General features: G+C 45.1%; 1 protein-coding gene across 1 annotated transcript in view; it reads left to right on the forward strand.

Annotated features, from left to right (window-relative positions):
• The window catches only part of piezo1 (piezo-type mechanosensitive ion channel component 1), a 75,161-nt gene that overhangs the window by 43,353 nt on the left and 8,098 nt on the right, over positions 1-23,710 (forward strand). The window contains exons 5-37 of the mRNA XM_055921262.1: positions 198-354; positions 5,501-5,714; positions 6,354-6,567; positions 7,490-7,664; positions 7,747-7,851; positions 7,971-8,147; positions 8,353-8,613; positions 9,025-9,130; positions 9,381-9,562; positions 9,920-10,068; positions 10,356-10,514; positions 10,735-10,841; positions 10,998-11,161; positions 11,349-11,525; positions 11,947-12,072; positions 12,348-12,548; positions 12,666-12,870; positions 13,448-13,552; positions 13,743-13,899; positions 14,125-14,368; positions 14,500-14,596; positions 14,742-14,907; positions 15,037-15,126; positions 15,492-15,571; positions 15,739-15,810; positions 20,550-20,650; positions 20,826-20,955; positions 21,069-21,152; positions 21,283-21,455; positions 21,558-21,679; positions 22,254-22,412; positions 22,586-22,844; positions 23,300-23,488. Of these exons, the coding sequence (XP_055777237.1) occupies positions 198-354; positions 5,501-5,714; positions 6,354-6,567; positions 7,490-7,664; positions 7,747-7,851; positions 7,971-8,147; positions 8,353-8,613; positions 9,025-9,130; positions 9,381-9,562; positions 9,920-10,068; positions 10,356-10,514; positions 10,735-10,841; positions 10,998-11,161; positions 11,349-11,525; positions 11,947-12,072; positions 12,348-12,548; positions 12,666-12,870; positions 13,448-13,552; positions 13,743-13,899; positions 14,125-14,368; positions 14,500-14,596; positions 14,742-14,907; positions 15,037-15,126; positions 15,492-15,571; positions 15,739-15,810; positions 20,550-20,650; positions 20,826-20,955; positions 21,069-21,152; positions 21,283-21,455; positions 21,558-21,679; positions 22,254-22,412; positions 22,586-22,844; positions 23,300-23,488 (5,107 nt within the window). The remainder of the gene's footprint in view (positions 1-197; positions 355-5,500; positions 5,715-6,353; positions 6,568-7,489; positions 7,665-7,746; positions 7,852-7,970; positions 8,148-8,352; positions 8,614-9,024; positions 9,131-9,380; positions 9,563-9,919; positions 10,069-10,355; positions 10,515-10,734; positions 10,842-10,997; positions 11,162-11,348; positions 11,526-11,946; positions 12,073-12,347; positions 12,549-12,665; positions 12,871-13,447; positions 13,553-13,742; positions 13,900-14,124; positions 14,369-14,499; positions 14,597-14,741; positions 14,908-15,036; positions 15,127-15,491; positions 15,572-15,738; positions 15,811-20,549; positions 20,651-20,825; positions 20,956-21,068; positions 21,153-21,282; positions 21,456-21,557; positions 21,680-22,253; positions 22,413-22,585; positions 22,845-23,299; positions 23,489-23,710) is intronic.

Genomic DNA, 23,710 nt, shown 5'->3' on the forward strand with positions numbered 1-23,710 from the left:
ATATACTGTTATTTGCAGAATTCAAACCAATGTTCACTCTTACATCTCTTTCTGTTCTTTGTCCTTATGACTCACTGGCAGCGGTACATGTTATCATTCATGTACCCTCTTTACTGTCTTTGTGTAAGTGTGTGAGAATGAACACTGTGTAGTTCCTCGTTAGGTCTTTGACCCCTGCATATGGCGCTGTCTTCTAGGCTGCCCCTGGATGACCCGTGGAGTGTGGTGCGTCTGCTGACCCCTGACCTGGGGGTGTTTGTGATCTCCCTGGTTACCCTGGTGGTGTGTAACCGGCTGGTCAAGAAGAGAGATGACGTCACTTTCCTGCCGGTAGCCTCCGACTCCACACAGGGGGTGAGTGGTTATCTACTCTATAGACACGAACTGGGCCTCACCGCTATGCTGCTATTAATACGCGGAACATGCGCGCTCACACACATTTCTCCTGCAAGTGCTAGGTAAAATACCCCAGAAACACTTATATGCAGTGCTTAATTTGAGCCGGATCCTGCCGGAACAGGATCCGGCACCTCAACGTTTTGGATTGTTTTGTTCCGGAAACCTATTTGGCCGGATCTGGTACCTCTCGTGTCATGAAAAATAATTGTCACTTTTTCCAATGTAAAAAATTGGAATAAAAGCCATCACAGTTCATTTGAGTTGCCTATTTGTTCATTCTCCTGCGCCCACAAAAAAACGTCATGTGAAAAAGTCGATTTTAAGAGTTGATTTGGGTTGGGCCGGCCCGAGTCTATGGTTCACGCAACATTGTAACCTATGTTTGATACCAACCCGTGGCTGTGTGAGAAGAGCGCCAGTATCTCTCACATAGCTAGAATGAGATTCACTTTCTATGATCTCTCTGCTCTGATAGACAGGAGCCTGCAACTGTTATCTCTCCAGCGTTGCACTTTATCGTGTATTTCCTTTATAGAATCATAGCCGCGCCAAGGGTTCTGAAGGAACTGCAGCACCCCTGATGAATTGAAATACATTTGCCAAAGTTATAGAATTACTGCTGTCTGTTCAGAAATAAATTAAATAATTCAGAATAGCCTACTACACAGTGAGAAGGCCTATATTTTAGCAATGAGAAAGTCTATACTTTAGCCACAGAGGATCAATAGCTTCTTCTTTTTTAATAGCCTAGCTGTGGATTGTAGTCCAATAGCATAACAAGGAATAGCCTACAGTCAGGAATGCGCGGCTAATCTGTCAGTGATAAACCAGCACGTACATGTAGACAAAACAGGCCTTTCGCAATATTTCAAATACAATCGAGGGAAAATACAGGTTGGAAAGCAAATGGCTCCTGCTGAAAAGGAGCCATTTCCAAATATTGTTTTACAAAAGAGAGAGAGAGAGGCTTTTGGCACGAGTGCATCAGCCATCACCAGCAAGTGAGCTGCGCGTCATTGGGTGAGTCAGTGAAACTGTAAAGCATGTTTAGGATTATGACTTCCTCCTCAATATGTCTCCACACACCAAGGCCTAGGATATTGATGGATTCAAGACAATGTCCTTTTCATTGATCTCAGTTTGTCAGTGTCAAAGTAGCCTGCCATTTCGATAATTTGTGCAGTATTAAAAAAGATTCTGCCAAAGTCTCCAGTCATGTAAAATGACGTATGAAATGCGTTTATAAAAGTCCCCCAAAAATTGGACCGGAAGCTACTATAAATGTTCCCCATGTGCATCTTCTGTAAGTGCCTCTACTCTACTGCGCTATGCCACTACACAAATGCGATGATTATGCATGCAATGCTTTATTCATGCGTTCCGGTACCTCAGAACCCCCCAGGAAACACCTCTCTCGCGCTCACTTTTTTTTCGGCACCTCTCGATCTTACATATTTAAGCACTGCTTATATGGTAATACTCCGAACCATATATAGTAATGGTCTTGCCCTGCGAATCAGTGAGTCACAAATAATAAGCAGTGTCCCTGGCTTCCACCACTCAGGAAATGGAAGTGGTTTAGTCATTGCTTCATTGCTGCATGGGCTGCTATATATATATATATATATATATATATATATATATATATATATATATATATATATATATATATATATATATATATATATATATATATATATATATATATATATATATATATATATATATATATATATATATATATATATATATAAAGGAACTTTGTAATGGTGCATTCTTATGGAACGTTATGGCACCCAATGTCTTGTGTCTGATTAAAGAGGAGGGTTATGGCTGAGGTGTTAGAATGAATATCTGAGCTGGGCTGGCCATGTCTGCCTCACCCACTCGCTTGCCTCAAGCCCTTCCACATTGTTCATATTAACTCCATGTTTTGTACACAACCATTTCTTAAATTTAAATAATTCTTTTGTAACAAACATTTGTGCATAATTACTTCGCTATAATCATATTCCAAAATTGCAGAGTATAAAAAGGACATCGCATTCAGAATATTCACAGAATTTAAGCTCACAAAGACGCACAACCGAATGCTTCCGTGAAAGGCCATCTTCCTTTTGTTGCAGCCAGATACTGCTGATAGCACTGTTGTGCAATCACTGCTGATAAGAACAGATTCACCTACTGTCAGCCTATGAGCAAGAGGACATACAGGTACTGGAGGGCAGCATTATTCTCCATGGAACTGTATTTTGTGGTGAAACGGTGTTGTGGTATGCTACAGTAGTTTAGTGTTACTGCTCTCTGGTGTGTTGGTGTTTGTTGTGGTGTTACTGGGGCAGAGAGAGAGTCACTGAGGTAATGGGGAGGTTCCCTCAGACCTGGTGCTGGTGACAGTGGTAGCTATTGTTTCACCAGCTGAGTTGGTTTCCCGCTCTGCTCCGCAGTGTGGCAGGCTAACCCAGCCTCAGCCTGCCTGGGAGAGAAAGGCACTGCCCAGACGTAATGCTGCCTCCTACCCATGAGCCTTTCATACATACATACACACAAACAGACACTGAGGTTTCACCAGCCAGTCTATTAGTGGAAGATTTTTCTTCCATTTCCTTTGTCGCTGACAGTCTCGACTGCTCTTCACTCTCCAGACTAGTTGTACTTTCAATCTTATTTTTTTTCTCTCTCCCTAATTTCTTTCTTTCTGTTGCCTTGAGCAACAGCTTTCTACTTCTGTCGTAGCCAGGGCAACCACCCAAACAAACACAGCCTGCGCCGATCTGTGTCAGAAAAGGATAAAAGGACCATGACTTGATCAATGAACAAACACAACCAAACTGCTGTTGAGCCTCTTGTCCACTCTCTGACAAGAGCTTATTACATAGCTACAATTGGCAAAAAAATAAAAAATCAACAGTTTCTCAAAAGTTTTGTTCTTCATTGGGAGAACAGTCTGTTCTCCTATCTGCTCTCTCTGTTAAATCTGTATATCAGTTAGAATGTTCCTGCATACTGTGTTCTTTGCTTCAGAAGTGCCGTGCTGATTGAGGGAGCACTATGACAATTGATTGCCATGTGTTGACTGGGTGCCAGGGGTTGCCCCTCTGCTCTGCTCAGACAATACATCGTTCAGACAGACCGCCCACTAGTTCTGCCTGACTGTACAGGACACTCAACAGCAATTGAGCAGCTCTCTCCTCTCCCACACTCCCACTTTCAGACCTGCACACACATCAAAAACAACATTCTCACAACATCTCTGTGATGTTGTTGTAACGTTCCGACCGCAACGTTCTGCGGCTGTTCCTGTGTTTGGGAATGAGCGGCTGCCTCCAGCCAGAGAGGCTGGGACAATGGTCTTTGATGTGGCCGGGACTCAGGGGACTGGCTGTGGAGCCTGGGGGTTTTCAGCTGGGGAAACGGGAGACTGTGTTTGTGAAATGGGCAGTTTGGGCACATCATTTAACACATACAGTATACCTCACCCCACCCTCTCATCACACTGCATTCAGTTTCCCGCTGGCTCACATGGTTTCACTCAGAACTACATCGAAGGGAGGACAGGGGAGCCAGCAGTGGTTTGTCAGTAACATAAATGTTCCTGTCTTATTTTGTAGAGGAGGATTAGTCTTCTTGAAAACCCCAAGCATACTCCATGTGCAGGTCCAGAAACCGAATCACATTAGGTTGTGCACGTGGCTAACCCTTGACCCTGTCCCCCCTGTTCATCCAGGGTGTGTGGGAGGGATGTTGTGCGGGTGACAGGTTGGTGTATGTGACAGGGTGTGTGTGAGGAATGCCATCCCTCTTAGCCCACCCAAAGCGGGGATTCCTCAGTAATGAGGCTCCCGTGGTCAACGGTTGACTTCACACGCTGGGGGTGTCAACGACTCCCCTGGAACAGGTCACACTGAGAGGAGGCTGGAGTCATGAAGGACAGGCAGTCATCAGAGCAGCAGTATAGACCGCAGAGGAGCCACTGGACAGTCGGGAGAAGAGAGGGGAAGTGATATAGGGAGGGAGTGTGAGGGAAAGAGCGGGAATGCATAACAGATGGATAAGGTTTACTAGGGAGATGGAGAGAGAGGTATGGGAGTGCCGGCGGCAGGAGAGTGATGTTGATGATGATCTCTTGGGAGGAACCCTAGATGAAGGAATGTTCTGGGTGCTTGATCTTTCTGCCTCTAGCAATACTTCTCCCAGACAATCATAAGACCTCGCTAGAAGGATAGAGAAGCATCTGAAATAAGGGAAAAGTTAGTGAGAGGCAAGCATCTGTCTAGAGAGATACTTCTGGTCATAGAATGAGATGGGAAAAGCGGTATTAATGAAACATGAGGGAGAGGGGGGAGAGAGAGGCCTACTTTCCTTTTATCTGTCTTTTGATAGTTCTACCACTGAGCAGTCAGCAGCACACAGACTAACCCGAACGCTCTAGGTTAAACAGAAGACGACAGGGTCTCCAGGTAATTGGACTCCCACAGACACACACACCACACACTCAGCCTCTTATGTACTGTATTCCATCATCGAGAATAATGTTGCTGATGCTTAAGATAATGCATTTTTGGTTATGGAAAGTTGCAGATAGCGCTTTTTTTTCTCCTAAGGGTGTACTATCCAGAACCTTAAACGATGTGATTAGGTGCAGGTGTTTGTCAGGGAGTTTCCCCTTTTGAACATAGTGCCCCAGTCAGAAAGTGATCTCTATGAGTGTGTGATGTACCATGTCAGTTTGACCTTTTACAGTGTTGACCTATTGTATGTACGTAACTGTAGAAGACAAGAATAGTATCACGTGTGTATGTCTGATGCTTATGCTTTGTGCCAGGTCTTGTCATGGAAGTTAAGTGCTCTTGATAACAGGGATACAGATAGCGTTGGATCTGAGATTTACCGTACTGTTGACATTACACTTTATTGAAGTATTTGTTCTCTTACGTTTTATTGTGCAATTGCTGCTGGCCTTGTGCTACAGGGCTCCCTTGCAAAAGAGACCTTTGTCTCAATGGGACTCCCTGCTTAAGTAAAAGTTCAATAATAAAAAATTATGAATTTCATTTATGAATATCGGTTTACGTTTGCCTCATGCTTTGGTTCTTTCCAGACAGAGGATGGGTCAGAGACAAAGGAGGGTGAAGAGGAGGAGGAGGAAGAGGAGGGCGATGAGGAAGGCATTTCGTCGTCCAGTGAACCTGGGGATGACGTGGTTTCTGCAGCAACTCGTGCCAAGCAGCTGGCGGCCCGGCTCCGAGCCACAGCCCAGAAGGTCCTGAGGGACCTGGGCCGGATCCTGGCCATCACCCTGCTGGCTCTGGCTGGTGAGAACAAGAGGGAGGTGAGGGTAGAGTGGAGTGGAGTCAAGGGAATATCTCCTGTATTACTGCTTAATTATTAAAGGAAATTAATTAACAGAAGAAAATGAGTATTTTTCAGCTAGTTTCCTGCAATTCTACACATTTTGACATAGGGTGGAGAGAAATGTTTGCAGTTTTTAAGGATATCTGAGTGAGACTAACAAAGTCAGTACCCCCCCTCCCCCCTCCAAACTCTAATTCCATATTGATGACTACAAGTTTAGATAGCTGGCCACTAGACTAACTTACCAATCTAAAACATTTTTGCTGACATGGGCCAATTGAGTTAATAACAGTGACTGACATAACAGGAGAACATCTGTTTATGCACAACCAAATTTCTAAATTGCACCTTTTGTATTCTAGTATTCTGCCTGGCAACACCCTGACTGAGTTCCCCCAAAAATTTCATTTTGGTGGGAAATTGAACCAAGGGCCTTCAAAAGGGGGGCGTCCCCTTGGCCGCCAGTTACCTATCCCTGCATTGAAGTATGGGGGAACTGCTTTAAGATATCCATGTATGGTTTGTTGTATTTGAGAGACGACGTGCAGTATTGTTGTATTGTGTTGATAAAGTCCCTCGCCTGTATCTCTGTTCCCCAGGCATCACGTTACCCTCGGCCTTCTCTGCAATCTACTTCCTGCTTTTCATCGGCATGTGCACATGGTGGGCCTGCCACTTTCCCATCAGCCACCTAGGCTTCAACGTGCTGTGTGTGATGGTGGGCTTTTTCACGGCGGGCCACCTGGTGTGTCTCTACCTGTACCAGTGCCCCATTGCCCAGGGCATCTTCCCCCCTGCCAGCCTGTGGGCCAGGTCAGTGCCCCACCCCACCTCTACCCAAATAAGTAATTCTATTCCGTTTTAGTCATTGTATTTCATGTCTCTAGTAGCTACCCAGCTTTACTTCTCACAGGGACTGGCAGCAGCCATAGCGATGCTCCTGGTTGGCACACTAGCTCAAGATTGTGATTCAAACATGTTGATTCTGAAGTGATTTGTACACAATGACTCCTTGGCGCACAAGGTTCTGATAAACTTAATATTGTTTTGGGGTTGTAATCTTTTTGAGACGGTTACAGACTGCACCCTCAGCTAACAGCAGATGAGTGGAACTGAGACAGTTCTCAGTTTTTGTTTCATAGTTCTCAGTATCAATGGAGGGAAGGAGGGGGAAGAAGAGGAATGGAGTGAAATGAGGGGAGGAGTGGAGTGGAGTGGAGTGTGAAAGCTATGTGAGGAAATACTGGCAAGTTGTTTTTGAAATATTACCAAATGCCCCCCCCCCCCATCCATCTCCTTTCCTCTTACACCTGGGATGTGAAACAGGGTGGAGGGGTGGGGGTGATGAAGCCGTCCTGTAGCATTCCATCTCGGTGCCTCAGGGTTTTGGCATAGGATGCTGGAGAGATAGAGGGAGAGATATGTACTGCTGTTATCAAGGCTTCCCAGGTGGAAACACCTGTGATCTTTCTCTCTCCTTCTTTATCTTGACCTCTCGCTCTTAGCCACACTCCGCCATCAACATGAGAAGTCAGTTCCAGCCCACAAATCTAACCTGACATTTCCTCTGCCTTGAAACTATACTCAATAGGTCACGGCAGGGTGAACACAGGGCTAAACTGTGCGATGAAGTTGACATCATCTGATGACGTTTCACAGAGAAACCATGTTTCCACAACTTAACTCCATATACAAGCTTCTGTTACATTCCCTCTCACTTCTTCTCAACCCCCAGACTGTTTGGCCTCAAGGATATCATCAAACCTGGCAACTGCTCCGCCTCCTATGACCTCATCCTTAACACGGAGCATGATTGGCCGGTGTATGTCAACCCCGGGATCCTGCTTCTCCTGTACATCACCGTGGCGACGGTCCTGAAGATCAGCAGCCACCATAGATCGGCTGACAAGGTACCAACATCAGCATTCAAAGGCATGAAACATACCTCTCTGTCTGTGCTGCTTTCTGAATCAGTACTTGCTTATATGACAGGGTGAGGAGGGGGCCCAGCTTGTCAAAGGAACAGAGGCTGGAGGAGGAGAGGTGGAACTGAAGCCCTGGTCCGCTCAGAGACGACCCAGCCAGGACGACACTGAGGTGGGCATGAGATGCCTGATAGCACCCCTGCCCTGCCCCATGCAGTCCAAAGCACTGCTGTACGCCATTCTCTGACTGTGTGGTGTTGTTGTTTATAAAGGTGTGTGTATGTGTTCCAGAACACGCTTCTGTCTATAGATAGCACAGGAGATCGTGTCACCAATGGCTCCAGTCATCAGGACTTGGGCCCAGGGCTCAGTAGCGCCCCTGATGCACAGCACGGGGACCACCCTCTGCACCTGCTGGGTAGAGTGGTCATGCAGCAGAGCTACGTGTGTGCTCTCATCGCCATGATGGTAACTCAGAAATTTAATTCGCATTCTAAGTATATCCTCTCTATGAGCCCTAGGGGTATATTAGGCTATGTTCCAATATCCACACTAGAATACCACTAAGAATGCATGGGATATTGGAACAAAGCCTTAGTTCTGTGACAGCAGTTCTCAGTGAGGGTATGTCATGTCTTACCTGAACTACATTTCCCATGATGCCCCTCTGCAGGTGTGGAGCATCACCTACCACAGCTGGCTGACGTTCGTGCTGCTGCTGTGGGCGTGTCTGATCTGGATGCTGCGTGCGAGGCGCCACTTCGCCACACTGTGCTCTCCCTTCATCCTGCTCTACGGCCTGGCCCTCTGCTTCCTGCAGTACGTCTGGGCCATGGACCTGCAGCCGGAGCTGCCCCGCACCGTGGGCACCATGAGCCTTAGGCAGCTGGGCCTGGACCGAGCCCAGTACCCCTGCCTCCGCCTGGGGGCCATGGTGAGGGGGTAGGGGTGGAGGGGACAGGGTCAGCAGTGGGACAGAGCCTCTGGGAAATGTCAATGAATGCAGCCTGTTAAGTGCCTACAGGAAATTGATAGTGCAGTAGTCTGTATTCTGAAGACTGAAGAGCTGTAGTAAACATGTCCACAAGGTGTCATTTAGTGAATACCTGAAAAGTTCAACCACTCAACAAATATTTGATGTGTAAAACATGCCTGTCACATATGCTGAATAGGCTATTTAACTGTATATGCTCCTGCACTTTCTTAAAAGGTTTAGAACCACTTAAAAGTGCAGTCCTGCAGTCAATCTCCCGAACAGTGTCAAGACTGTACTCCAATGGTGGCTCATTTCACATCTCTCTCCTCCGCTCCTCTCTCCCTCTGTCTGTTTTGTTGATCCTGTCAGCTGCTGTACACGCTGACGTTCTGGCTGCTCCTGCGCCAGTCAGTGAAGGACAACTTCAGCAGGAAGAAGGGCAGGTCTACCCCTCTACAGGAGGTCACCACTGGAGGTGAGAGGGTACACTTCTGATTCGCACTCTCTCTACACAATAAAGTGCTTTAGTATGGTCCAGTCACATTCTCTCCCGCTATCTACATTTGACATTTTAGTCATTTAGCAGATTCTCTCATCCAGAGCCACCTTTACAGTAGTGAGCGTGTCAATTTTCGCACTGATTGCGAATCATGTGCGTTGTGCAGTATGGCAGTGTCTTCAGTTTGGTTAGTAACAAGGTGCTCCTTCTCCCTTTGGGTCCACAGAGGGGAGCGGGCAGAACGAGTCTGTTCTGAAGGTTGTGGGCAGACTGGTGATGAGCTGCTATGCCAAGTACTGGATCTACGTGTGTGGAGGCATGTTCATCATGGTCAGCTTCGCTGGCAAGCTGGTGGGCTACAAGATCATCTACATGCTGCTCTTCCTGCTTTGCCTCTGTCTCTACCAGGTAGGTAGACACCATCAGTCCAGGGGGTCACACTCTGAAGTCCTTTTAAACTATGACCCCCATCGTCAACTCCTTGCGCCTTCCATATTACAATACTACTTTATTGGTCCGACTGCTACTTTGTACGTGTGTTTTCTGCTTCTGCTCTCAACCCTCCACACACAAACAACCATGAGTGACACAGGGTCAGCCCACAGTGCACTACACAACAAACTGGTTTTCTTGTGGCAAATTGCCCCTGGTCGCACTGGGGGTAACTCCGTTACTTCGATTTGACCTGTGGTCAAACTGACTGGTCATTGACATGTTAATGAATGTTGTTGTGACTGTAACTGTTACTGTAATCTATATCGTCAGGTGTACTACTCTCTGTGGAGGAGGCTGCTCAAGGTTTTCTGGTGGCTGGTGGTGGCCTACACCATGCTGGTCCTTATCACCATCTATACCTTCCAGTTTGAGGACTTCCCTGCCTACTGGAAGAACTTCACCGGCTTCACTGAAGAGCAGTATGTTCCCCCCACCTCACTGTGTGGTCAAGACTAATACACACTTTCTTAATAGGTCTGTCATTATGTTTGATGATGAAGTGGCCAATATTAACATCAATTATGGGTTCATGGATGTGGTTTTTCCTGATATAATCGGGAATTTCTAATTATCATCAATTTCCGCTCCAGTTTCTCCAGATTTCCTATGTTGTCCTGATCACTCCAATCTGTGTTTGAGGTGCACTATGAGTATAGTAGAAACCTCTGGAAATTGAAGCGAGTCCCGCTCCTCTGTCTCCCTGCAGGCTGGCTGACATCGGCCTGGAGACCTTTAAGCTGACCGAGTTGTTCACCAGCATCCTGATCCCGGGCTTCTTCCTGCTGGCCTGCATCCTGCAGCTACACTACTTCCACAAACCCTTTATGAGGATCACAGACCTGGACCACGTCACGCCCATACACAGGTACGCTCCTCTCGGGCTCCTCCCACACTGAATGACTCACTGCCAGACAGAGGATAATAGATATTATGCTCCTCAAAAGCCCACGTAATCAAGTCCATAGTAAATGAGAGCTCAGTCGTGTGCCGTCCATCTCATTTAATGTCACTGCCGGACAGAGCCATTGTCCGTCCACCTCTGCAGAAACAATATCCTATATGATGCCACTATTTTTATCCCACAGCAAGAGGAACAGGCACAGACCAGAGGTCCGCCGCTGTGATGATGGGGCTGTGTTTGAGGAGGAAGACCTGGTGACGGATCTGAGGGATGACGAATCGGAGGATGATGGTGAGCACTGATGTTGTTGGGCTGGATTTGAATAGTGCTTTTCTAGGACCCAAAGACTGCTTACAATTGTACAAGCAAAAACAGTAGAAGGCAAGAGTTTCTGTATATGTGGCATGTCTATAATGATGTCTCGCTCTCTTTCTCTCTGCTGTACAGAGATGATGCCCAGTAAGTGGGGTTTGGTGATGAACAGGCTGATAGTTCTGTTCAGGAAGTTCTCTGACACGCTGACCCAGATCCAAGTGTTAATTTGGAGGGTCCTGGAGCTGCACATCCTCAAGATGCTGGCCTTTTTTGTGGTCTGGGTAGCTCTGGGAGAGGTCAGTAGTCCACAGCAGTCATCTGTTAAAGTCTATTATGCACCGTGTGAATTTGGAACCAAGCCCCAAGCCCACTTTTTCTAAACGGCCTCTCCCTTTGTCTGTCTCTCTTCTCTCTCTATCTCTTTCTTTCTCGTTCTTTGTCTATCTCTTTCTTTCTCATTGCTCTTCTCTCTCTCTCTCTCAGCCGTCTGTGATGAACCTGGTTCTGGTGGTGCTCTGGGCGTTTGCCATGCCCTACACCCGCTTCCGACACATGGCTTGCTGTCTGTCCACCGTCTGGGTCTGCATCATCATTGTCTGCAAGATGCTCTACCAGCTCAGCATCGTCGACCCTGTCGAGTACTCCAACAACTGCACTGTGGTGAGACACCAGTCTGGAAAGACACACAGACAGTGGAGTACAGATGGAAGTGTACAGATCTATGCTCTCTGTTTATATTGACAGCATTCTCACACTCCTGCTGCCAGCGTTCTGCTGAGTGCACGCTATGCTAGTATTTACCCCTGGTGAGAAGCGAATACCTTGGTGCTAATTACAGGCAGTTTCATGTGTGAATTCTGTTGACGTGTTTAGTCTCCCTGCTTTATGGCCGTTTAGAGGAGAACAGCCTTTTGTTTATTTTTCTGTGATTTGCAGCGAGACGTTTTGGCTGCAGTTCCTCAGTCTCATATACACTCGCTCTCCGTCTCTCTCTCTCTCCCTCCCTCTCTCCCTTTCTTTCTTTCTCTCTCTCTCTCTTTCTCTCTCACTCCATCTCCATTTCTCTTTCTTTCCATCATAGCCCTTGGCCAATGAAACCAATCTGAAAGATGCTGAGGTCCTGAACTCCACTCTGTACAGAGAGCCTGTAGACCCAGCCAACTGGTTTGGCTTCAGGAAGGATGCCACCGTGCTGGGCTATAGCAAGGTGAGATCAATGCTCTTCGGGACAGTTTTTTGACTGTGATTATAAGGTAATGTCATTGAGCTTTGTTTGTTGTCATGATAAAAAAAAATTAAATATGTGTACTAGGCAGGGTTGGGGTCAATTTCAATTCCAGTCAATTCAGGAAGAACACTGAAAAAAAGATTTGAATGTTGTTTACCTTCTGAATTGAAATGGAATTGACCCCAACTTTGGTACTAGGTCAAATAACAAGTGGATTGGACCTAGCTCATGCTGTCGTGTTTGTGTCCTTCCAGAACCACCTGCTGGTGCTGATGTTGCTGGTGTTTGAGGCCACAGTGAACCGCCACCAGGACCACCACTACAGGCAGCAGCAGAGGTCCCCTCCCCTCATCCCAGCCATCTTCCCCCAGGCCACCAGAGACACCCTGGACCAGGGCCTGCTGGCCTGCATCAAGTACCTACTCAACTACAGCTTCTACAAGTTTGGCCTGGAGGTAGGCCTCTTGCTGCTGTTTGGAGTTACTATTCAAAAGTATGTTGGTGTATTTCTCTATGCTTTTGGGTTCCTCTCATATCTTCCATGTCTTTTTCTGTCCATGTGTCATTCCAAGATCTGCTTTCTGATGACGGTGAATGTGATTGGCCAGCGGATGAACTTCCTAGTCATAATCCATAGCTGTTGGTTGGTGGCCATCATGGTACGGCGACGCCGGGCGGCCATCGCTCAGATCTGGCCCAAGTACTGCCTGTTCCTCAGCATCTTCATGATCTACCAGTACATACTGTGTGTGGGCATTCCCCCTGCACTCTGTATAGGTGAGTGGGGTTCATTAATCCCCACGTATCACCATTGTTGCCAGCTTCCCAGTAGCTGTACAAGAACATCACCTTCTTTACATACAGTATCTGACAGTGTATGTCCCTCCCTCTATAGACTACCCCTGGTACCTACAGTATCTGACAGTGTATGTCCCTCCCTCTATAGATTACCCCTGGTACCTACAGTATCTGACAGTGTATGTCCCTCCCTCTATAGACTACCCCTGGTATCTACAGTATCTGACAGTGTATGTCCCTCCCTCTATAGACTACCCCTGGTACCTACAGTATCTGACAGTATATGTCCCTCCCTCTATAGACTACCCCTGGTACCTACAGTATGTGACAGTGTATGTCCCTCCCTCTATAGATTACCCCTGGTACCTACAGTATCTGACAGTGTATGTCCCTCCCTCTATAGACTACTCCTGGTACCTACAGTATGTGACAGTGTATGTCCCTCCCTCTATAGACTACCCCTGGTACCTACAGTATGTGACAGTGTATGTCCCTCCCTCTATAGATTACCCCTGGTACCTACAGTATGTGACAGTGTATGTCCCTCCCTCTATAGATTACCCCTGGCGATGGAACACCCCCGTCATAATCAACTCAGCGCTCATCAAATGGATCTACCTCCCAGACTTCTACACCATTCCCAACTCCAAGAACCTCATTGGTCAGTCTCTTGCCTCATCTGACCTCAGTGATATTGTGGCCTACTAATGCTACGACCTGTGTTTGACCTCAAAATATCCTGGTCATAGATGCATAATATAAAAAATTGTTCATTCGTAATTTGATGATGTTCTACTGTAGTGTTCCTCCTGTTTGATGCTGATGGTTGTGTCTGTATCTGGTCCCTCCAGCGGACTTTGTCCTCCTGATGTGTGCCTCCCAGCAGTGGAAGGTGTTTGAGGATGAGAAGAGGGAGGAGTGGATGGTTCTGGCTGGGGAGAACACAGACGACCCTAACCCCATGGACGGGCGACCTTTCAACCCTGCCCCCAACTTCATCAACTGCAGGTACTGTATGACCAGACACCGAGAACAACTGACCTAACAGCAGCTATAACCACACTCCTCATCTTCATACCCTTCGGGCATTATTATGAGGGGCGGGAGTTTTTCCTGACCATGTGACCTGACCAGGCAAAACTCTGGGCACTAATTATTATACATCCTAAACTACACCTACCAGTATACAGTATCAACATTAACTCTCATCTCTCTCTCCCCCCTCTCCTCCAGATGTTACCTGGACATGGTCAAGGTTCTGGTGTTCCGTCACATGTTCTGGTTTGTCTTGTCGGTGGTGTTTGTGACGGGTGCCACCAGGATCAGTGTGTTCGGCCTGGGCTACCTGCTGGCCTGCTTCTTCTTCCTGCTCTTCGGCACCAAGCTGCTCAGGAAGCCCTCCCGCACGCGCCTGGTCATGTGGGACTGCCTCATCATCTACAACGTGGCCGTAATCATCTCCAAGAACATGTTGTCTGTGAGTGGCTATGCACCTCGCTGTGGACAACCACATACTGTAACCATAAGCCTATACAGGGTGGAAATAAACCTTGTTAGGTGAACTGTTATGCTTGTGTACCTTTAAGTGAGAGTGTGCTGTGTCCCCAGATCTTGGCCTGTGTGTTTGTGGTAGAGATGCAGAAAAGTTTCTGCTGGGTGATCCAACTCTTCAGTCTGGTCTGCACAGTCAAGGGTTACTATGACCGTGAGTACTCAACACATACAGATGGATACAGTTATTTTATCTCTATGAGTGAACACACATGTCACCCTCCAAATTGGCAGGAAAACAATGATATTATAGAATAACCAAAGCGGACTTTGTATGCTTGTGTGTGTGTGTCCTACAGCTAAGAGTGTGAGCGATAAGGCATGTACTCTGCCTGTAGAGGAGGCAGGGATCATCTGGGACAGTATCTGCTTCTTCTTCCTCCTGCTGCAGAGGAGAGTTTTCCTCAGCTGCTACTTCCTGCACGTGACAGCCGACCTGCAGGCCTCTGCCCGCCAAGCCTCCCGGTGAGCACTGGTCTCCACAGCACCCCCTGGAGGGCACCCTAAAAGCCACGACATTCCCCTGCAACTGCCACAGAGTTTTGTATGTACTGTATGGAAACGTTATGTTGATCTGATGTTTGATTGTGACAGGGGCTTTGAGCTGTTCAGGGCCAGCATTGTGAAGAACATGCGCTTCCACCAGGAAGTAGAGAAGAAGTCCCTCTCGCAGCTCAAGAGATCGTGAGTAACCATAGAAGTGACCACTTTCCATGTTCTCAATACATTGAGCCATTCCTCGTGTATCAAGCTAAAACGGGCTAATGAGAGAGCCAGATCTCATAACTAGCCCATAGCCAAGAATGGCTAGCAAGGCCAATAATCTCCCTCTGCATATGTCTGATGAATATGACAGCAGATGGGCTAACTCTGGGAAACACATGTCTAAAACCAAGACTGTAGTGTGGTCAAGTGCCATATTATGTGACTGCTTAATCATATACAACTACTGTAGAAAAACTGAGAGAGGAATGAGAGCGAGAGGGTAAAGTAGTCAGTGCTCATCATGTGTCATGATGACATCAGAATATGTCTGCCCTTCCCCTCAGGATGGAACGGATCCGCTCCAAACAGGAGAAGTGTAAAGAGGGCCGTCGGAAGTCAGACACCAAGGCGGATCCGGCATCAGGTACTCAACTTCATTACTTTGTACTGATCCGGCTGTCATGAATCATCCTATTAACCGTTAATACATTTATTCAAAGTAATTCAACAATCCATCTCTACGGATGATTGTTTGAGGGTGGTTGTGTTTGCTGTTTGGTAAAGCCTGAGGCCCTTCATCTCACCCCACAGAGCCACAGAGGGAAAAGAGAAGCCACAAGCGTGGCAAGAAGTGGCAAGAGCCCTGGCTGGACCATTCTAAAGGTTTGCTCCATATCCCACTACTATATAGACCTCTGTCAGTGTATATGCCAGTGCCAGACTGACTTTCTCCATCTCTACAGTATCTGACCCCACATTTATCTCACACCAAGTGCTTAAGTGGATGTGTTTGTGTTGTGCATGCAGCTGCTTGTCGTGTGCCTGTATGTGCATGTTCCAGATGTGTCTATGAGCATCCATGTATATAATATTGTTTATGTGACTGTGCACTCTCTATCCTCTGTAATGGAATTGTGTCTGAGAGACTTCTTCTGGGAGGTCATCCAGTCAGTTAGAATCACATCATTACCTGAGGCTGGGCTGTGTCCCAAGATGCCCTTCGCTCAAATAAAAGACCTTCCATCTGCCTCAGGAGGTCCGGAAATTAGATTTGTCTGGGCTCTTTGATATTGAAATAGGAGTATTTTTCTCCTGTGGTGAGCGGCATCTGCATCTGATGTCTTCTGTCAGTGATGGGGAAATGGTTGGCTAAGCCGGCCTGCACTGTTTACATGCACTGTCAGAAATCTGGAAAAGTTTTCCTTAGGACCGAACCAATCAGAATTTGTCAAACAGTTTATTAGCAGACTTATAGTGTTTCATAATGGAAAAGATTCTATACATTGGGTTAGTACCCATATTTCTCTATACTTTTTGAATTGCAGGTGCAGTCCAGTAGAGGATTGTAATCTTCCTGTCTTTTTGGCCTGTCTTTCCACACATCTGTTTTCATTATTTCCTTCCTCAGACAGAACTGCATTGTCCAATGCTGCAAGTCAGTTTCCTTAGTTTCTGTTTTGTTCGAAAATCAGACACTAAATACTCCTGGGATTGAAGTGGTCTCAGTGTATATGAGTTATGACTAGTTGTACTTAGGGCTGTTGCGGTGACCGTATTACCGCCACACCGTCGGTCACGAATCATGAAGGCAGTCAAGGGTAATTAGGCTTCTCCAAGCTCTGATTCGGCTGATGGTCATTAGTAGCCTACCAAACTTGCTAACTGCCTAGGACTCAGCACTCTATTGTCCCTCTAATCACTCTGACATCAATGCAAATGTTTTCGAAAATCTAATCAAACACTTCATGAGAGCCCATGAGCTCATGTTGCGCAACATTTCTATAGGCTATGCAATTGCCCGAGAAAACAGAGTGATGGCCTCTACTGAAAAGAGGAGGATCCCATCAGCTTTCTATAGGCTAGGCCTACTATACTTATTTCTCAACGTTCCTAATATTAAGCACATTGTTTATCTTTACAACAGGAGTATAGCCTACCTGGTTGGCATGAAAATGAACCACCTGAAAGCGTGGCTATTTAAGTACACAGATTACTTGTATGATAATGGTCCATTCTAAATCAACAAATTTCACGCATATATTATTTATTACATGTAAAGACAAGATAAAATCAAGAATAGTCTGATGGGTGACAATATATATTATCACTTGTAAATGATGCCCAGCATAAGAAACTGCTCTTTTTTTCCCCGACTTCTAATCGTAGTCACACACCTCATGTAGCCTAGCCCATAGGCCTATATGTTTTGTATCACAACTAAAGTGGCCAAATAATTCTTAAAATTAAGCACATTAATCCGCTTTACAGGGAGTTTAGCGCCTAACTGGCATACATAAGCCTACTGCCATGTGCACATTGCTGCGCTTATAATGTGAAGGAATAGCCTATTAGTTTATCAACATTTTAAGCTAAATATTTTTGATCTGTTGCGTCAGCCACATTGGGTAAAAACGTTTTTTTTATGCTAGTGGTTGTATTAATTTGGGATCTATTGCATCCCAAAAATATTTGGAATATGTATTTCTCGCACAGAATAGAATAGGTTGACTTTTGTACTATGGGGATAGTATATTGACATAGGATAGTGCTTTTGCCGTTCGTTAGGCCTATTCATCTTGTTGGCTGATGAAAAGTAAATGTCGACAGATCTTCCAATATCTTCAATATGCACCTTGAAATTGGATAAGGATGCGTGCGGTTGTGTCGCCGATAAGTCTGTCTTCACTTGTTGCCTGTGAGAAAGAGCCGATCACGTGATGGAGAGCCATGTGAGTGAGAGGTGCTTCTTAACCTCTCTTGGGCACGTGAGACGGTAGCGTCCCACCTCTTCAACAGCCAGTGAAACTGCTGGGCGCCAAATTCAAATACAGAAATACTCATAAAAATTCAGAAAACAAAACATATTTTACATAGGTTTAAAGATTAACTTCTTGTGAATCCAACCACGGTGTCAGATAAAAAATAAAAATAAAAAATGCTTTACGGCGAAAGCATACCTTACGATTATTTGAGAACATAGCCCACTAGACAAATCATTACAAACAGTAGCCAGCCAAGTAGAACAGTTACACATGTCAGAAATAGAGATAAAATTAATTGCTTACCTTTGATGATCTTCATATGGTTGCACTCAGCAGACATTCATTTACTCAATAAATGTTCCTTTTGTTCGATAAAGTCTCTTTATATCCAAAAACCTCTGTTTTGTTCGCGTGTTTTCTTCAGTAATCCGCAGGCTCAAACGCAGTCAAAACAGGAAGACAAAAAAATCCAAATTGTATCCGTAAAGTTCATAGAAACATGTCAAACGATGTTTATATTCAAACCTCAGGTTGTTTTTAGCCTAAATAATCGATAATATTTCAAAAGGTAAACAAGAAACGTACTCTTGGTCGCGCACATGAAAAAACTCTGTGACACTTTAGGGTCCACTCATTCAGACTGCTCTTACTTCTTCATTTTTCAGAATACAAGCCTGAAACAATTTCTAAAGACTGTTGACATCTGGTGGAAGGCATAGAAACTGCAATTTGAGTCCTAAGTCAATGGATACTGTAATGGCATTGAATAGAAAACTTAAAAATAAAAATAAAAACTACTTCCTGAATGGATTTTTCTCAGGTTTTCTCCTGCCAAATCAGTTCTGTTATACTCACAGACACTATTTTAACAGTTTTGAAAACTTTAGAGTGTTTTCTATCCAAATCTACCAGTTATATGCATATCATATCTTCTGGGCCCGAGAAGCAGGCAGTTTAATTTGGGCATGCATTTCATCCAAAATTCCGAATGCTGCCTCCTACCCTAGTGGATCTGCCCCTACCCTAAGGATCTGCCCCTTTTTTCCCCCTTTTTCATTTTTGCCAAAAATGACATACCCAAATCTAGCTGCCTGTAGCTCAGGACCTGAAGCAAGGATATACATATTCTTCATACCATTTGAAAGGAAACACTTTGAAGTTTGTGGAAATGTGAAATGAATGTAGGAGAATATAACACATTAGGTCTGGTAAAAGATAATGCAAAGAAAAAAACATGCGGTTTTTTTGTACCATCATCTTTGAAATGCAAGAGAAAGGCCATAATGTTTTCTTCCAGCCCATGCACAATTTAGACTTTGGCCACTAGATGGCAGCAGTGTATGTGCAAAGTTTTAGACTGATCCAATAAACCATTGCATTTCTGTTCAAAATCTTTTATCAAGACTGCCCAAATGTGCCTAATTGGTTTATTAATAGATTTTCAAGTTCATAACTGTGAACTCTCCTCAAACAATAGCATGGTGTTATTTCACTGTAATAGCTACTGTAAATTGGACAGTGCAGTTAGATTAACAAGAATTTAAGCTTTCTGCCAATATCAGATATGTCTATGTCCTGGGAAATGTTCTCGTTACTTACAACCTCATGCTAATCGCATTAGCCTATGTTAGCTCAACCGTTTCGTGGGGGACCCACCGATCTGCAGCACTCAGGGAGAAGGGCACAACGCAGCACTCCGGGCCAAGGGCCCAACAGCCACTGGCCGCAAAAAGGCATGGATTTTTTTTAGGGTGCGTTACAGTCACCAAAGGAGATGCCGCCGTGATATTCGAGGCATTATCAAGTGCTTGTCAAATTGTGAATGAGAGACTAATGAAGTGTGTACACCCTGCGCAAAAAAAACAAAGCAAAGCTCATGCCTTTCAAGCAACTTTTTTCAAATCATCATTAGCGTCGCATCATGCAGCCTTATATTGTATTAACAATCAAAACATATAGCCCAACATTTGTAGAACAAATAAAGTTGCATTATTAACTCTTAATTAAGCATATAGGAGTACCTATTTATTTGTTAACTGCTCAACACAGAATAGCCGCGTGTGTGCACTCCCTCAAATCATTTTGAGAAAATATCCTTTCTATTTTATTCAACCTTGTTAAATTGTATTCTTCATACTATAAAGTAATATAAAATAATGCCACAGAATTCTAAGCAAATCTTGTCTGCTAAATTAACTAGTGAAGCCCATAGCCATTTAGCATAGCCAGATCAAGACCTTAAATAAGGACAGCTCAGAGTATGCTATTCTGTTTTTCAGAATAGACTACATTTTCTTCATATCATGCTTCTTTAGACCTGTCTAAAATAAATAGTGGATTTATTTTGAAGGTGTAAGCAATATTACATGGATTTATTAGACTTTTTAAAATGTAGGTGTTCCAAAGGTCTGCATCAGTGGTTTGTGTGGAAGCCAGCAGATGCTGAGTGTGTTAATGTTAATTCATTGTCAATTACCGTGAGACAGACAACTATTTCCTTGACAATCACCGGCTGACTAAATTTTGTGACCGCCACAGCCACAGCCATAGTTGTACTACCAGTAAATGCATTCACTACCCATGGTCTGTCCTGTCCCCATGTATTGATATCATCTGGATGGTTTCTGTTTAACTTTGCAGTGTTGCATTCTGGGGATTACTACCTGTTTGAGTCGGACAGTGAGGAGGAAGAAGAACTATTTTCAGAAGAAAAAAAGCCTCAGAAACAGACTGCCTTTCAGGTGAGTTCACCTTACAGTTAATCAACACAGCCTCTGCCACCACAGCATTTTCACAGTGCTAAAATGCACTGAAATGTGCAGAAACAACAATATTACTCAAAATACTCCAAAGCTTGCTTTTCATAATGCAGTATTGAAGCATGTGAATACCCCCCCGCCCCCCCCGTGCCCTCAGCTTGCGTACCAGGCGTGGGTGACAAGTGCCAAGGCAACACTGAGGGAACGCCAGGAGAGACAGAAAGAACAGAGGAGGCTGGAAAGAGATGAGAGACGGCAGAGGAAACAGGACAGTTCTCCAGCATCAGGTCAGAGATCACACACACACACACACACACACACACACACACACACACACACACACACACACACACACACACACACACACACAGTGATTAACTTGCGTTTTTTTCTATTACAGGTCATGAAGGTAGTCTTGAATTTGAAGAAAGCATTTCACACGAAGAGATAGACGACAATGACGAACTTGATGGAGAGGGCTCAGGTATTTTGGGGTTTATTTAATGATGTAGGTTACATATTTTGGTGTATTCCCAGTGCCATTTATTCATTAAGTTTCACACATTTTATTGTCTGTATGACCTAGTGCAATGTAATCTCACGCTGTGTTCTAGTGAAGGCAGACATCGTGCAGAGGATCCTGGACGTCCTCATGTTGCTGTGGATCGTGTTCCTGGCCATGGTGGATGGCCTTACAGAGTGGCTCAACCTCATCACCAAGCAGTACGTGGACACCTCCACCGTGCTGTGCAACGAACGCTACCACCTCATACACAACGTCAGCCAGGTCAGTTATAAGGTACCTCCCACAACCAGAAGTCATCTACTTCTAGTGAGGCACTGTCCCATTATGACCAGTGATGGACCCTAACCCTGTAGTGTTTTACAGGGATCTCTGAGGGAGCCCATGGAGGATCAGCTGTCCCAGGGCAGCGAGAGCCCCACTATGGAGACCTGTCTGGGAGACATAGAGGGAGACACGGACCACGTGAATAGAACCAGTGCCACCAGGTTGGTGAAGGTGATGGCCCATTTAACCTATTGGGCACATTAATATTGAATATCTCTTTCGAGGGAGGAACAGAATAGAATTTAACAAAATGTATATGAAAAAAAAAAAAATCTTACTGGTTTGTAGTCATCTACACGGAACAAAAATATTAAGTGTTGGTCCCATGTTTCATGAGCTGAAATAAAAGATCCCAGAAATGTTCCATGTGCACAAAAAGCTTATTTCCCTCAAATGTGTTTACATCCCTGTTAGTGAACATTTCTCCTTTGACAAGATAATCCATCCACATGACGGGTTTGGAATATCAAGAAAATTATTAAACAGCATGATCATTATACAGGTGAAACTTGTGCTGGGGACAATAAAATTAGCAGTTTTGTCACACAACATAATGCCACAGATTAGGGCCTAATACATTTATTTAAATTGACTGATTTCCTCATATTCCTCATATTCCTCATATTTTAACTCAGTAAAATCTTTCAAATTGTTGCATGTTGCATTTTTTAAAATATTTTTGTTCAGTATATAATTCAGTCAGTGTTGAGTGTTATTGCTGTTATTATGTTGTAGTGGGTTGGAGCTGGTGGAGCTGAGCGAGCGTGAGTGTCACAGCGGCACCACCCTGTGTTGTTCAGAGCCCACTCTGGAGCTGCTGGGGGTGGAGCCAGAACCACAGCACAAAAGCCGCTACCGCCACTCCAGGACCGCCAGCGAGATGCTCACTGACCGGTACTGACATATACATCACAATGTTCCCAGAAGACCTCTTCAGTTGACATGCTACAGACCCCAGCTTCTAGCCTGATCGACTCAGACTGCCAGCTGTCCCCACGTATCAGCTTGTGTATGTCCTGCGTGTATGAACTGTACTGACCCCGATGTCTCTATACCCCCTAACTCAGGCAGTTCTTTGTGGAGGAGCTGGTCCAGTGTAGAGAGTTCTACTCGTCTCAGAACCGCCTGCTGAAGCTGCAGTTTGCCCTGTACAACCTCCTGGCTGCCAACTCAGAGCTGGTGTGCTACTTCATCATCGTGCTCAACAACATGGTGACGGCCTCCGTCATCTCAGTGATGCTGCCCATCCTCATCTTCCTCTGGGCCATGCTGGCCGTGCCACGCCCCACCAAGAAGTTCTGGATGACCGCTATTGTCTACACTGAGGTGGGTCGTTGTTGGGTTGAAAATGCTGGTACCAAGACAGAGCTGGTTTATGGATTGTTATTGTCGCACCGATGTAGTATGGTAGTGCACACCTATACAAGCCTGTTGAGACATAGCCATTGCACAGGTGCAGACGCTTACTATCTTTTCCCTCTCCTTGCCTTCGTTGGCTAAAGTGGTGTAAACATTGCATAAGATGTGAAGTTTGTAATGTGTAAGATTTGTTTTTTTATTGCACACCTGGTGTAAACCAAAGGTAGAAACCAAATAGCATTCCAGATTTCCAGACCTAATTTAGGGCTTTATTCCACACTGTTCCCGTTCCAGGCTGTTAGCTTTTACAAACAAAACAAATAAATAATAATATTTAACAGATGGTCATGTATTAGATACATTTCTTTATGTTAAACTATGTTTCCCTCTGCATTGTTCTGGTTTGTTCTGGTTCTACTCAGGTCATGGTGGTGGTAAAGTACCTGTTCCAGTTTGGTTTCTTCCCGTGGAACAGTGTATATGAGCTCACGCTGAACGAGGACAAGCCTTTCTTCCCACCTCGTATCCTGGGCCTGGAGAAGACTGATAACTACATCCGCTATGATCTGCTGCAGCTGCTGGCTCTCTTCTTCCATCGCTCACTGCTACAGGTATACCAGCCCACCATTGAACTCTCAGACATGACTTTATAATCATACACTACCGTTCAAAAGTTTGGGGTCACTTAGAAATGTCCTTGTTTTTGAAAGAAAATCTCATTTTTTGTCCATTAAAATAACATTAAATTGATCAGAAATACAGTGGAGACATTGTTAATGTATATAATGACTTGTAGCTGGAAACGGCTGATTTTTAATGGAATATCTACACGT

This window comes from Salvelinus fontinalis, chromosome 4 (genome assembly GCF_029448725.1).
Source record: "Salvelinus fontinalis isolate EN_2023a chromosome 4, ASM2944872v1, whole genome shotgun sequence".
NCBI lineage: Eukaryota > Metazoa > Chordata > Actinopteri > Salmoniformes > Salmonidae > Salvelinus > Salvelinus fontinalis.